At 35.2% G+C, this 14037-nt stretch overlaps 1 protein-coding gene across 2 annotated transcripts in view; it reads right to left on the bottom strand.

The window, feature by feature from the left end:
- Positions 1–14037, bottom strand: part of ADCY1 (adenylate cyclase 1) — a 362236-nt gene that overhangs the window by 123424 nt on the left and 224775 nt on the right. For both annotated transcript variants that reach the window (XM_072598102.1, XM_072598103.1), the window contains exon 5: positions 6750–6877. In XM_072598102.1, the coding sequence (XP_072454203.1) occupies positions 6750–6877 (128 nt within the window). The remainder of the gene's footprint in view (positions 1–6749; positions 6878–14037) is intronic.

Below are 14037 nucleotides of genomic sequence, written 5' to 3'. Positions count from 1 at the left end.
AGTTGGAAATAAGGCTAACTTAAAACAAAATGTACCCAATACCAAATCATCCACTGTTTCCATCTTCGTATGAAGAAAATATCTTGCCATATGGATGTGGTGACCAATCATAATTTGAAGATAAACAGAACATACATTGTGGGATATATTTCTTTTGGAATTTCTATTCATCTAAACCCTTCCAGGAATGTACTCTACAGTGGTTTGCCTTGGTCAGACCACATTTGGAGTACTCTATTCAGATCTTGATACCACACTTAAAACAGCACAATGATAAACTGAAGATTTTCCAGAGAAGAAAAGCCAGAATGGTGAAGAGCCTCAGGACTATGCCCTAGGCTTACTGTTTGAAGGAACTAAGGTTATTTAGCTCAAGGAAGAGAAGCTTCCAGGAGAAGAGAGCTGTTTTTAAGCACTTGAAATGCTCTCCTATAGAAGAGGGATTCTTGGCCCCAGAATGCATATTACTAAGAGAAACTAAGAACTAGGAGGAATAAGTGGAAGTTGTAAAGAGGTTAAAGGAGTGTGGGCTACCTGGAGAGTCAAAAGAAACCTTCAGAGGAATCTCAATGACCACTAGTTGGGTAATCTTGAATGATTTCTGTTTAGGTAGAGATTAGAGTAAGAGCAGTACTGCATGATTGATATATATATATATATATATATACACACATATACATGCACACATATATACACACATACATACACATATACATACATATATACATACACATATGTGTATGTATGTGTATATGTATGCAGGCATACATACATACACATATTTTTCTGTTGGATATTGTGAAAACTCTCTTATTGGGGTTGACCAATATGGTATCAGGCTACATCAAAAGTGGATGATTTCCCCAATACTGGAAATCTTTCAATTGGAGATTAGATGATTATTTGTCAGTGGTATTACAGAGAGGATGCTGATCAGGTCTGGGTTAGCAGTAAATGATCTCTGAAGCTCCTTCTTGGCCTTCTTGGACAATCAATTTGGTTTTTGATTGGTTGGTTTGGTAGTTGTCCTTCGTTCTTGAGGAGGACCAAAATGATAAAGTGAAGTTTCAGTGTGTCTGACTGTGGTTATCAGACCAATATGAGCTCGGAATGCTTCACCACAGTTTGGGCCCAGAGAGTCCATGTAAATATTTGGGGCGGATACTCTAAATTTGCGCATCCTACTTTTACTTTGTGCTGTCTCAATTCTGCCTTGCTCATAGAGCACAGCACCCTTTCTGATGTGGGTACTCCATGCTGAGTGGTCCTGTGCCTGTGTCTCCCATGTTGCACAGTTAAATCCAAAGTTGTTGAGAGAGACCTTGAAACTTTCCTTGTATCCTTCTTCTGACTACCATGTGATTGCCTGCCTCATGCAAATTCTTCATAAAATAGGCTTTTTGGCAAGCACACATTTTGGACTTGAACCACATGGCCAGTTCATAGGAGTTGTGCTCTCTGAAGTATAGTTTGAATGCTTGGCAGTTCAGCACGAGCAAGGACTTCAGTGTCTGGTATCTTATCCTGCCAGGTGATCCTCAGAATCTTCCTAAGACAGTTCAAATGGAAGTGATTCAGTTTCCTGGCATGGCACTGGTAGACAGTCCATGTTTCACAGACTTACAACAATGTGATCAGTTCAACAGCTCTGTAGTCATAGAGAATGTTCAGGCAGGACCAGTACCTTTGATGTGATGGCTGCCTAGCCCTTTCAGGACAATCAATAAGTAGTTATTGGAATAAAGATAAGCACAAAATTTAAATTTTATCAGAGCAGATTTTTAAATCCCTTTTTTAAGAAGTCACTTATCTATATAGTGGTTAAAAGATCAATAAACTAGGACCTTGGAGAACCATATTGCCATATAACATGCTTTTGACTGAGGTTGACTCTTCGGTAGGTGGAAGAAGAGGCATTCTGGGGCTCATTAAGAGCCATGGGGTTTATAGTTTTGGAGCAGAGGTTCTTCACCTGGGGTCCATGAACTTAATGTTTTTTAATAACTATATTTCAGCATAACTGCTTTTCTTGATAATCACATATTTTTCTTGGTAATCCTATGTATTTATGCATTTTAAAATAAAATAAATTATTTAAAATAAAATATTTAAAACGAAAAATCATTCTGAGAAGGGGTCCACAGACTTCATCAGACCACCAGATGTGTCCATGACACCAAAAAAAAAGGTTAATAAGTCTTGTTTTAGAGGAATTAAGATTTATCATTCTCCCAGGTCTCCTCTGAGACCTGGCCTTTGCTGGTTGGGATTATGTGAACTGGTGGCAAGTTTGAACTGGTCTGGAGGAAAAGGGGGAAAAGAGTATAGCAGAAGGAGAAAGAGAGAGTTGTGGCAAGAGTCATGGGACAGTTAAACTGATTGGGATTGAGGCTAGCAGCAGCTTGACTTAGCTTCTACTTTATGATGAGAACTTAGACTGTGTCTTATTGAAAGAAGAGAACTATGAGGAAGTCCTGCAAAGGTCACTCTTTCCCACTTTTCCTCTCCCAAACTAGGTGCTGTCAAGAATACTTTTCTAATTTATTACTTTGCTACATACTATGTTATTTCTCTCTGTCGATTTTGGCTACTTTTTCACAAAGAATTCTATGCTTTTTCATGAAATTTGTGTATTGCCTTTGTGTGCTTTGGTAGCTTCCAGAGAAGGCAGAGAGAAATAACAGTTTAACTATGTAGAATCTAACAGACTATAAAAATTTTCTTTTTCAGCCCAGTGGCTAGCTGCCACCTGGGGGAATGATAAGCTGTTTATTAAAAAAAATTAATAATGACTATAAACTTTCCAGAAGCAGAACTTCAGTATAAAATGTGAGACAGTTGGATCATTGAGGATACTACTATGTAAAGACAGATGTTATATAATGGGAAAGAGTGCTAGATTTGGAGTCAGAGAATGAGTTCAAACACAGCTCTGCCACTGACCACCTGGACAACTTTAGATTGGTAATTTAGCTTCTATGGGCTTTAATTTATAAAATGAGAGGGTGTTAGCAAGATGTTCAGTAAAGTTCTTTCTAGCTCTAAATGTATGGTCCTAATCTATGAATGCTTAATGGAACAGAAAACTGAACCAATTACATAAATACATTTTGTAATCTGCTTTTGAGGAAAGACAACTAAATCTTGGTAATTTCAATTATCTCAAAGTTTCAAACTCACTAGAAAATTATGAAATCTTATAATTATGAGATTTATGAACTCTCCATCCTACATTGTTCCTTAATAATAAAGTTTTCATTTTCGTTCATTCCATTCTATGAATGGAAACTACTCCCCTTGTCATCTCAATAATGGCTTATGTTCATCAATAAAACAGTTGGAGGTAAACTGGACCTGGAGTCAGGAAGGTCTGAGTTCAAATGTGACCGCAGACCTTTGCTAGCTGTGACTTTGCCCAAGTTACCTAATCTCTGTTTTCTTCAGCTTTCTCAACTGTAGAATGAGAATAATGTTAGCACCTACTGCCCAGGGTTGTTGTGAGAATCAAATGGGGTAAAAATTGTAAAATCCTTAGCACAGTGCCTGACACGTAGTAAATGCTCTCTCTAAATGTTAGCCATTTTTTACTATTACTAATATTAAAAGGATTCCTACATGGGTCCTTACGCTGGCTGAGCTGTAGCTATCATCACTATACCTTTAACCAACATGCAATAACCCCAATCTATTGCATGGAACCATGGCAGCAATCCATCCAGACTGTTATGTGGTTGAATTTCCTACTCTGTGCTCATTCATTCATTCATTCATTTGTGTGCCATAAGCACAGTTCACAAAAAATTAAAATGAGATGTATGTCAAAATAATTTCCACTTCAAGAGAAACCCTATCAGGTTCAAACTTTTTTGAAAACATAAACTGAAAAAACTAAGTGACTTTACATTCCTTTCCCTTAAAATTGGCATTCTTGAAACATATGCCATATGAAAATGGGAAAGTCACTCCATGTCTAATCCTCATTTCCTCATCTATAAAATCTGGCTCATAATACTTTGAATATTTATCTCAGTGTTTTTTGAGGACAGTTTTTTGCAAATCTTAAAGTTCTATAGAAATGTGACTGGTTATAAAAATCATTGTAATCAGTTTTCATTTACGTAATAACTTTTTAAAAAGTGAAGTTGAATCTGAAAAGATACAAAGTATCTTTGAATATTATTGTATACCTTTTAGAGCCCTTCTGATGAAGTTGCCCATACTTAACACCTGGTGTTTGGAAAAAGAACAGACATACACCCTAATTAAACAGTGTTTTAAGACAAGTTTTATGCTGCATTTGTTGGACAGATAATTTAACATAGGTTGCTCCTGTTAAAATATGAATTAGCCCCATGATGAGACCATTATTACAATGTGTTAAAAAAAAAAACCCAAACAATCTTACATTACGGATGAGTAATTAGTAGGTGGCAAGCGCAGTATGTATGAGTCAATGGAATAAAATGGCTTCCCTTAAAGTTAATGGGAACTGAGGTAGCACAAGAAAGGACCATAGTGTCCAGGGAGAGAAAGGTTAAATTTTGCTGTATTCACTCGGTCCTGCTCACATTTCTTCTTTTGTACATTGTTCAAATAAATCCCACAATGGTCTAAATTCTCCTAGTTTCCTTGTACCTTATTCATTCCAGAAGATTTTTTTTATTCTACTTATCTTCCTTTCACACATGGCATGCCTAGTGCAGCTTTTTTCCCACGAGTCAGTCAGCAACGAAAGTAGGTTTGTGTGAGAATATCCCTGTGTTTTAAGGTTAGAGAAAGAAAAATGCTAAATATTTCTATGAACATATTCCCAAGAAATAAGCATCTGAATCCTCTGACAGAAGATCATTTCCTTCTGGTTAAATATTAAAAATGCACTTGATTCAAACACTCAAATGTGTAGTCAACACAGGCTTATGATTCACAAGCATTTACTACAATTTCTCTCTCCACTTTAACATTTACTTCATTCAATTTCTCTTTCAAAGCAATGATGGGAAATTCATTTTACCTTTCAGAAAAATCTGCATAATGCTTGAACACATCTGAACTGACTGTCATGTTTCAAGATATCCTTATGAGAGTGTTGTCAATGAGCCATTAGCTTACAATGGAAGGCTGAAAATGTTGGTCAAATACTGACATATGGGAAGATAGGAGTGAGAATTTCCTTCTTTTTCTGTAGTATGCTGGAGTTTGTATGAAGCAAGACATGCTTTTTGTGAATCAGCTTAATATGCTTTTATGTATATAGATTTCAATATGCATTACTGTGGGAGGAGGAGGAAAAGGGCAGGGAGGCTCTGGGCCCATGGTTTCTTTGGAGTGTATTACCATTGACTAAGTATTTAAAGTAACAGGAAGTCCTTTAAAACTTAAAAGTGGTAGACAAGTTGTTAATCTGCACATATTCACATATCCCATAAATATATAGGGTGATCTATAAGACAAGTTTGTTCATTTATACATATTCACATATATCTCATAAATTCATATGGTGATCTATAAATGTATTGGTGTATATGGTTATGCACCTACAGAGTGATTTGTTTAAATGGCAGTTGCTTGTATTGAATCCTTTCTTAAATATGTCAAATTTAAGAACACATCCTAATTCAAAATGAGAAATATATTTTAGGACACATAAAAATCAAGGAACTTGTTTTGCTTAACTTTGCAAAGTTTCTGCAAAGATATTATTTGTTTTCCTTTTAAATTGGGAGACTGCTTGTTCAATTGAAAAACAAAATTTTGAAAAGACCATTCCATAATGCTAATTGTCAGCATTTCCCAAATTCCCCAAATTGTAGAGAGAGTCAAATGGATTAAAAGTGACATTTGTTAAATGTCATGTTGTGTTTTCTTAAGTTCTGATCAAAACCAATGGATTTGAGCATGGCATCACCTGGGATTTCTCAGAACCACTACCAACAGGGATAGACATCTAGATTCAGGATAAGAGCTTTTAAAATGATGTATATTGTTCCAAATCCAAAGGACTTGGCCAAACAGGTCCCAGGACCACAAGGAGCTACCTTATAATTATATCAGTCAATTTCATAGGTGGTTCTGCATCTAAACATCTCCCCACAAAGTCTCCTCTTTTACCACAAAAAACAGGATGAAAATTCCATTCCCAGTATCTCTGCAAGTGGCAATTTTGGCAAATAAGTCATTAAAGAATCCTTGCTGCTCTAGAATGTGTTTCTCCCTTGTGCAGGAATCCAGCTGGGACCTAAAAGACCCAAGAAGTTTGTCCAATATACTTCACCAAAACACCTTCTCAGACTAAATTAGAAATGTCATTTTCTAATGAAAATGGAACTCCCTATCATGGTAACTAGGAATTTGTATGTCATTCCCATTGTAATTTTAGAGTATTTTACTTTAGGGATAAAAGCATGCCATGGAAACAATACTAAAATGTATTGAGATTGAAAGACTTAAAACTACAGTTTATGGCACAGAGGGTATAGACTCCCGCATTTCTTTCACATGATTATCAGAAGTCAATTAGAATACAGAAATTGTTCCCTAAGCCCATGGTGGTTGGAAAGTGAAGTGGGAGGGTGGTGATAGATAAAGGGATCTGAAAGAAGAAGATCCATTAAAAATGTTAAATGGGATCATCTGTTAATAGAAGATAACTCTTACTGGGCAAAAAATATTGTCCAAAATGATGTCATCGTCTAAGCACTGGGGCTATTTTGCTTGTGAAGCCCTTCTGGCTCCCCTTCTGAGATACTCACGTGATAGTGTCAATCATGTCCAGCCCCATTTCGACGCAGCAATGGGCATGGTCGGTTTTGGGCTGGGTCAGTCCTGACACGCAATAGTAGCAGTCCCCCAGGATTTTAATTCGTCTGCAGTGGTTTTCCTTTTGTAATAAAAAACAGAAACATATATCTTAAGATTGTGACAAATGATAATGTGTTACTAAAAAGTCTTTACCCTAAACTGGGTAAACTTTCAAGGAAAATTGAACAAAGCCTCACCACTCTCTTTAGCTATATCATGAATCCCTTTTGTTCTACAGTTTCACTGAAGCTTTTAAGTTAAGTAGGCTAACATTGGCATTAATAGATCCCATATTTAAGAAGAAATGTTAAAATCAATAGCATATCCTATAGCGTATGTTTAAGTGAAGACACAGAATAACAGCATTTAGACTTGGAGGCGACACTAGGATCATTCAATAAACATAAGACCATAGATCAACAGTTGGAAAGGACCTCAGAGGTCATTTAGAAAAGCTTCCTTGTTTTACAGGTGAGGAAACTGAGGTTCATGGAGGTTAAGTGATTTGCCCAAGGTCACACAGAAAACAAATGTCAGAGAAATGATTTGAACCCAGGTCCTCTGACTTCAGGGCTAGTGCTCTATCCACCTTACCATACTATGTCATAGTCCAAACTCCATCTTTTAGAGATGAGGAAGTGACCTGGTTAACGTTATACAGGTTTTCATTATTAACAATCCAGGATAGAAGGACAGAAGCTGGGATTTTGTTAATATAAGAAACTCTCCAGTCTTTCTACCAGTGTAAGCCAGCATCTTCTCTGTAACCAAGAGCCTGACCACAAAAAGCTAAAGCAAATTGAAATACTAACTCAGAAGAAAATATGAAAACAACTATATTTTTCAAAGAAAAAATATACAAAGTGTACACAAGTCCAGCAAGAGGTTCTGGAAGAGTTAAAGATACAAGTGGGAGAGGAAAAAATTGCAAAAAGAAATGATAGTGATTCAGGGAAATTATAAAAAGGGAAATAATAGCTTAGTAAAAGAAGCACAAAAAATGCTGAAGAAAATAACACTTTAAAAAAGAATTGGCCAAATGGTAAAAGAGAAACAAAAATTCACAAAGAATTGATCAAATGGGAAAAGAGGTACAAAAACTCACTGAAATAAATAATTCTTTAAAAATCTAAATTGGGCAAATGGAATCTAAGGACTCCATGAGACATTTTGCTGTTGTTTAGTCATTTTCAGTCATATCTGATACTTCATGACTCCTTTGGGGGCTTTCTTACAAAGATACTACAATGGTTTGTCATTTCCTTCTCCAGCTCATTGTACAGAAAAGGAAACTGAGGCAAACAGGGTTATAAGTGACTTGCCTGGGACCATATATCTATTAAGTGTCTGAGACTGGATTTGAACTCAGGTCTTCCTGCCTCCAGGTCCAGCATTCTATCACTACACCACCTAGATGCCCTCCAGAAGACATTATGAAACAGAATCAAAGGAAAAAAAAATAGAAGAAAATGTAAACTATCTCATTGGAAAAACAAACGACCTGGACAGTAGATTAAAGAGTAGTATTTTAAGAATTATTAGAGTACCTGAAAGCCACAATCAAAGAAGGAATCTATTTTAAGAAATTATAAAGGAAAACTGCCCTGATATTTTAGAATCAGAGGGTAAAAATAGAAATTAAAAGAATCTACAAATCGCTTCCTAAAAGAGATCCTCAAATGAAAACTCTTGGGAATACCGTAGCCAAATTCGAGAGCTCCTAGGTCAATGAGAAAGTATTACAAGCAGGCAGAAAGAATTCAAATGTTATGGAGCCACAGTCAGAATCACACAAGATTTGCAGCTTCCACATTAAAGAAGCAGAGAACTTGAAATATGATATTCCAGAAAGCAAAAGAGCTAGGATTGCAATCAAGAATAACTGACCGTGCAAGACTGAGTATAATCCTTCAGGAGAAAAAAATGTCCAATTAAAAAAAAATAAGGCAGGAAGGAAAGCAGGCACGCAAGATGGAAGGAAGGAAGGAAGGAAGGAAGGAAGGAAGGAAGGAAGGAAGGAAGGAAGGAAGGAAGGAAGGAAGGAAGGAAGGAAGGAAGGAATGGAGAGAGGTAGGAAGGGAGAGAGGTAGGAAGGGAGAGAGGTAGGAAGGGAGGGAGGGAAGAAGGAACAAAGGAAAGTAAGATGGAAGTAGGAAGGAAGGTAAGATGGAAGAAAGTAAGGTAAGATGGAAGGAAGAAAAGAAGGAAGAAATGGAGAAAGAGGGAAGGAGGAAGCATTTAGGTAGATACTGATAAATAGGTATTATTTTTCCTTTTTCTTGTTTTCCAGTCATTTCTTTACAGATGAGTAAACTGAGTCAGAAAGAGGTTGTTACCTGACCAAGGTCACATAAGTAGTAAGTGAGGCTAAATTTGAACCCATTTCCTAACTCAGGTACTAGCATTCTATCCTCTGTGTCACTTAACTCTATACTTCTTGGTATTTGTCTTGTGAATAAAAATAGTCTACCTTGTATCACTGGAATTTTTCCAGTTCCAGACACACACACATACACACACACACACACACACACACACACACACACACAAACACACCCCTCAGAAGAATCAGTCACAGTTCTACATCTAGACTTTATAAATACAAAGAAGAAACTTATCCTACTTCTAGCCTCTTGACACCCAGGAGACTGAGACATAGTATCTATGATCATATCCAGAACTTAACCTCAAATTTATCCATAATACTGAGAAGGGAACATCTGTGTATGTGTATGATTGAGTACATGTATACATATATTTTGTTAAAGAGCATAGCTTATTGTGATAAGGAAAAATCTTCCTATTACCATACTTTGTTAATACTTTTTTATATTCTTACTCAAGAATATATGTCATTTTAACATAAATGAGTGTTGTATTTAAACAAAGTTTTCCCCTATATTTATTGTTATAGTCCTACAATTTTTATTTTTTATTAATGATCTATTATACTAATTATTTTCTAATATCAAACCATTCTGCCATTTCTGCTATAAGTTTAACTTCATCGAAATGAAATTTCAAAATGTATTACTATATCCTACTGGACAGTATTCTCCTTTTTTTCCCTTTGGTATTCATTCATGACACTGGTCTATAATTCCCTTTCTCTGTCTATGTTTTCCTAGTTTGGGAATGAGAACCATATTTAGCTCACAGAAAGTACTGTGTAGAATGCTGTCTGTCTCTATTTTTGAAAATGCTTTATATAGCTTAAGAGTGTCTGATAGAATTCACTAATGAATGAATGTCTTTCTTATCATGACATCTCACAAAATGTGTATTTCATTTTTCTGATATTGAATTACTGGAATTATCTATTTATTGTTTTGCCAATGTATTTAACATTTTTATTGATAGCCATTCATTTCTTTTATATTTTCTGTTTTAATGAAATTTGCTTGTCATATTCTCTATGAAAAATCTTCCTTCACTATCTGTTGTGGTTTCTCACCTCTTATTTTTAAATTTGTTGATGTAGTTGTCTTCTCTCTTTGTTTCAGCTAAATTAGCCAACAGTATGCAAACTGCAGTGGCATTAAAAAAAAATAAAACAGATTTATGTTTTGCTCACTAATTTAACAGCGTTGGGTTAGTACTAATTTTCCTCCTTTCAATTCTGTTAATTTGTCATTTGATTATAGTAATGAGGTCTTCTTTTCTGCTTATTGTGACTGAAATAATATTCCAGCTTTCTAATAAAAAATCTGCAATGAAAACTCATTTTTTCTTTTTCTCCTTTATTAATATAGTTAAGCAAATAAATTTGTCTCTGAGAACTCTTTTAGCTGGATTGCATAAATGTTTATCATTTTTATTTGTCATTATTGTCATTACCTTTAACACAGTTGGTTATGTCTTTAACTTGGCATTTGACCTAATCATTCTTAAGCAAATCCTCATCATTTAATAATATTCATCTTGCTAGCATTATTTTAATTTTATTATGTTCTATAAAAGCAGCATTTAAATGTTTAATCTTCATTTATATTCTTTATAACTTAAGTATGATCTATATCAAAGATGCCACATGAAATCCAAAATACTCAAATTTGAGTATTCATCATGTACATTTGAATAAAAATTAAATTCTGTAACATATCCATTCAATTGTTTTCACCCATTTTTCAGAGTTCTGTGGAATGTTTAAATATCTGATTGTAATAGGTACCTATTAATATTTTTCTATCTATAGCCTTTAGCAATTCACTTAACCTTTCCTTTAAAATTTAGATGTGGTACCATTAGATTCATATGCATTAAATATAGATATAATTTGTTATAATCATTATATTCTTGTCATGTTAATGATATCTAACACAATATATGGTTTAGCAGCAGGATGTGGGTAGTATTCTCCCTTATTGAAAGGACCGGGCTATTTCAGACACAGAGACACAGAGAGAGAGGAAAGAGTTTCCACATCTGGAAAATCTAGTCAATGAACAAGGTCCAAACAAACTGTCTAGTGAAAGATAAATTTTTGTTAGTTGGGGTTATCTAGATTAAAGTCTTGGCTCTATGGTCTTCAGGATGTCACGTAACCTTTCAAAGTCTCAGTTTCCTCTCCTGTAAAATGAAGATAATAGTAATGATAATAATAATAATACATCCCATGGTCATTTGTCCTATAATCCTAAATAAACTATAGAAGTGCATTATTACCCTTGTCTGGATAGCTCCTGGTAGGAAAGCACAATTTTATTCCTCAATAACTTTTTAGTTTATATGATATATAGCCCTCTATTGTTTGTGTGTGTGTGTGTGTGTGTGTGTGTGTGTGTGTGTGAGTGTGTATGTTTGTTTACATAGCCTTTGGAAATTTCCTGATAATAAGAGCTTTAAATATTAGGTATATTAGAGAATATCCAATTTAATTCCATCCAATAAACATATATTCATGTGAGCATGATAATTTTTTAAAAATGATTTTGTTTTGATTTTACTTACACTTTATTCCCTTTTTAAAGTCAGGTATTTCATTGATAAAATGCATGTGAACATTATCTGGGTAAATGACTCTCCGTTTCTCTTGCTGAATATGTTAGCCAGAGACTGAAATCACTTCATACAGTCTAAGCTACCCACCATTGCCATAAATAGTCTTTGTAAGTTTGATCATGACAGATTTAACCATTGCGTTCATCTCCTTGATTTTCAATGGTCATTCAGGTTTCTTTGCCTGCTCAGGCCAATGCTTCGGAGCAGATCTGACAACCCAAGTAACTAGCTGTGGAAGAAGTAATGGGAGAGGTTGGGGAGAAGGATGCAAATCATATTTTCCTATAATTGAAAAGATAACATAAAGTGTCTGAAAGGAAAAATATGTGAGGAGAAGTAGGATCCCAAGCTTAATGAGAACATTCCTGGTTTCCTCTATGCACCAAATGTTCGTAACACAGATATAACAATGGAATCCCCTCCAAAAAGCTACGTATTTGCACTGACATTTAAAGCCATCTGCTTGAAACACACGTACACAAAATAGGCGCATATAGCTAAACTATCTTTAGAACACTATAGATGAAATGAACACACTCCAAAACTCAGCTTCAAATATAGAATTGTAACTCCCACCATTTGACTTTTCTAGTCTTGTCCCTAGGCTGCTAAACATTGCTAGAGATAGGGGCTGTTACCATACACTGTATATTCTTGCTTCATACTTTCTGCTGTATTCTCACTGGTGCTCAGAAATCTTTTTATCATATTTTAGAGATTCCCTAACTCATATCCTGAATTGACTATTTTGAACCCTTCCTTAATTTCCTTCATCTTCCTACACCCAGATTCATAGTAGATGATCATGACTCCTACTTTACCGAAATCGAGATCCCCTTGTTGAGGTCCCTCAACTTTCAGTTTTCACATTTCAAAAGTTCTCAGCATATTCCTCCTTTCATATTTCCCTCCCTTTTGTCTTAAAGAAAGGAATAACTTTTCTCCTTGGTGAGGCATTAGCAGGGACCTGTCCCCTTGACCCTGTTGCCCTCAATTATTCCCTTAATTCTATAGGAGACTATAAGACCTTATAACATTTTCTTTCTATATTAGTCAGAAGCTATCTACTTTTCCTCATGTAGCTCTCCCTTTCATGTCTCTTCTTTCTCTTCCTCCATCTAATACTACTTCTACAACCACTATCACTACCACTACTACCACCACCACTACCACTACAACTACTTTAGCTGAGAATTACTCAGAACATTTTTAAGGTTTACAAAGCACCTTAGATACATTATTTAATTTGTTCTTCACAATATTATGAAATAGTTATGAGAAGTGAATGACATTCAGTTGGCTAGGCAGTCATTGCATAAGTTCTTCCTATATGCTGTGGAAAAAATATTGCAGATAAACAAATGAATTGGGACCAGAATTTAATAGGAAAAGCAAATTAGGCTATATGGCATTTGGCAAATCATATTCCACTTTCAATGAGCCTAAGTTGATCCCTGAAAACAAAAGCTTATCTTTTTAACACAAATATTCCTTTTGTAAAGGGTGAATGGTTGCAATTCATGGAACATTACATGACTGGAATATACTGTGAAAAAAAATTGCTTGAATTCAAAAAGTGACATAAAAGTAAACTCCATGACAATATGTGGTGGATAAATGAGGTGGATCAATGATATAGCAAGAGTAAAAAATAACAAATATGATTGTAGAGTCATTGACAAATGGAAATACACACAAGTACTATAACGTTACTCCTCTGATAAAAATCCTACAACGGCATTTTATTGATTACTGAGCAAAGTCCAGGCTCCTTAGGCTAGCACTCATGATCCTCCAAAAATGTAAACCTTTCATTATTTCTAGTCTTAACATCTACTATTCCCTACTTTACATTCTAATGTATTGCTTCTTGTACATATCTACTGCTATAATGCCTGCATGCCTTTGTTAACAGTAGGTAGATTGTTCTCTTTTCCATATCTCTGGTTATTGAAATATTATTTATCCTTTAAGATCATACCTCTCCATGCACCTTTTCTCAAAGATTGTAATAGGGATCATTTCCTTCTTGGATTAAGCATAGCATATTACACCTCTGTGTATTTCTTAATACATTTAATTCTGCATGATCATAGCAATTTTATATAGTTATGATATATCTACTCTGACCCTCCTCGACTGGCCTGTTTCATGTGACAGAAGCAATTTGTTAATTATGGCACATCCCTCAGAACCCAGCATAGTCCTTTGCACATAATACGGGAATAATAAATCATG

This window comes from Notamacropus eugenii, chromosome 3, assembly GCF_028372415.1.
Source record: "Notamacropus eugenii isolate mMacEug1 chromosome 3, mMacEug1.pri_v2, whole genome shotgun sequence".
NCBI lineage: Eukaryota > Metazoa > Chordata > Mammalia > Diprotodontia > Macropodidae > Notamacropus > Notamacropus eugenii.
This window is presented reverse-complemented; position numbering and strand designations above follow the sequence as displayed.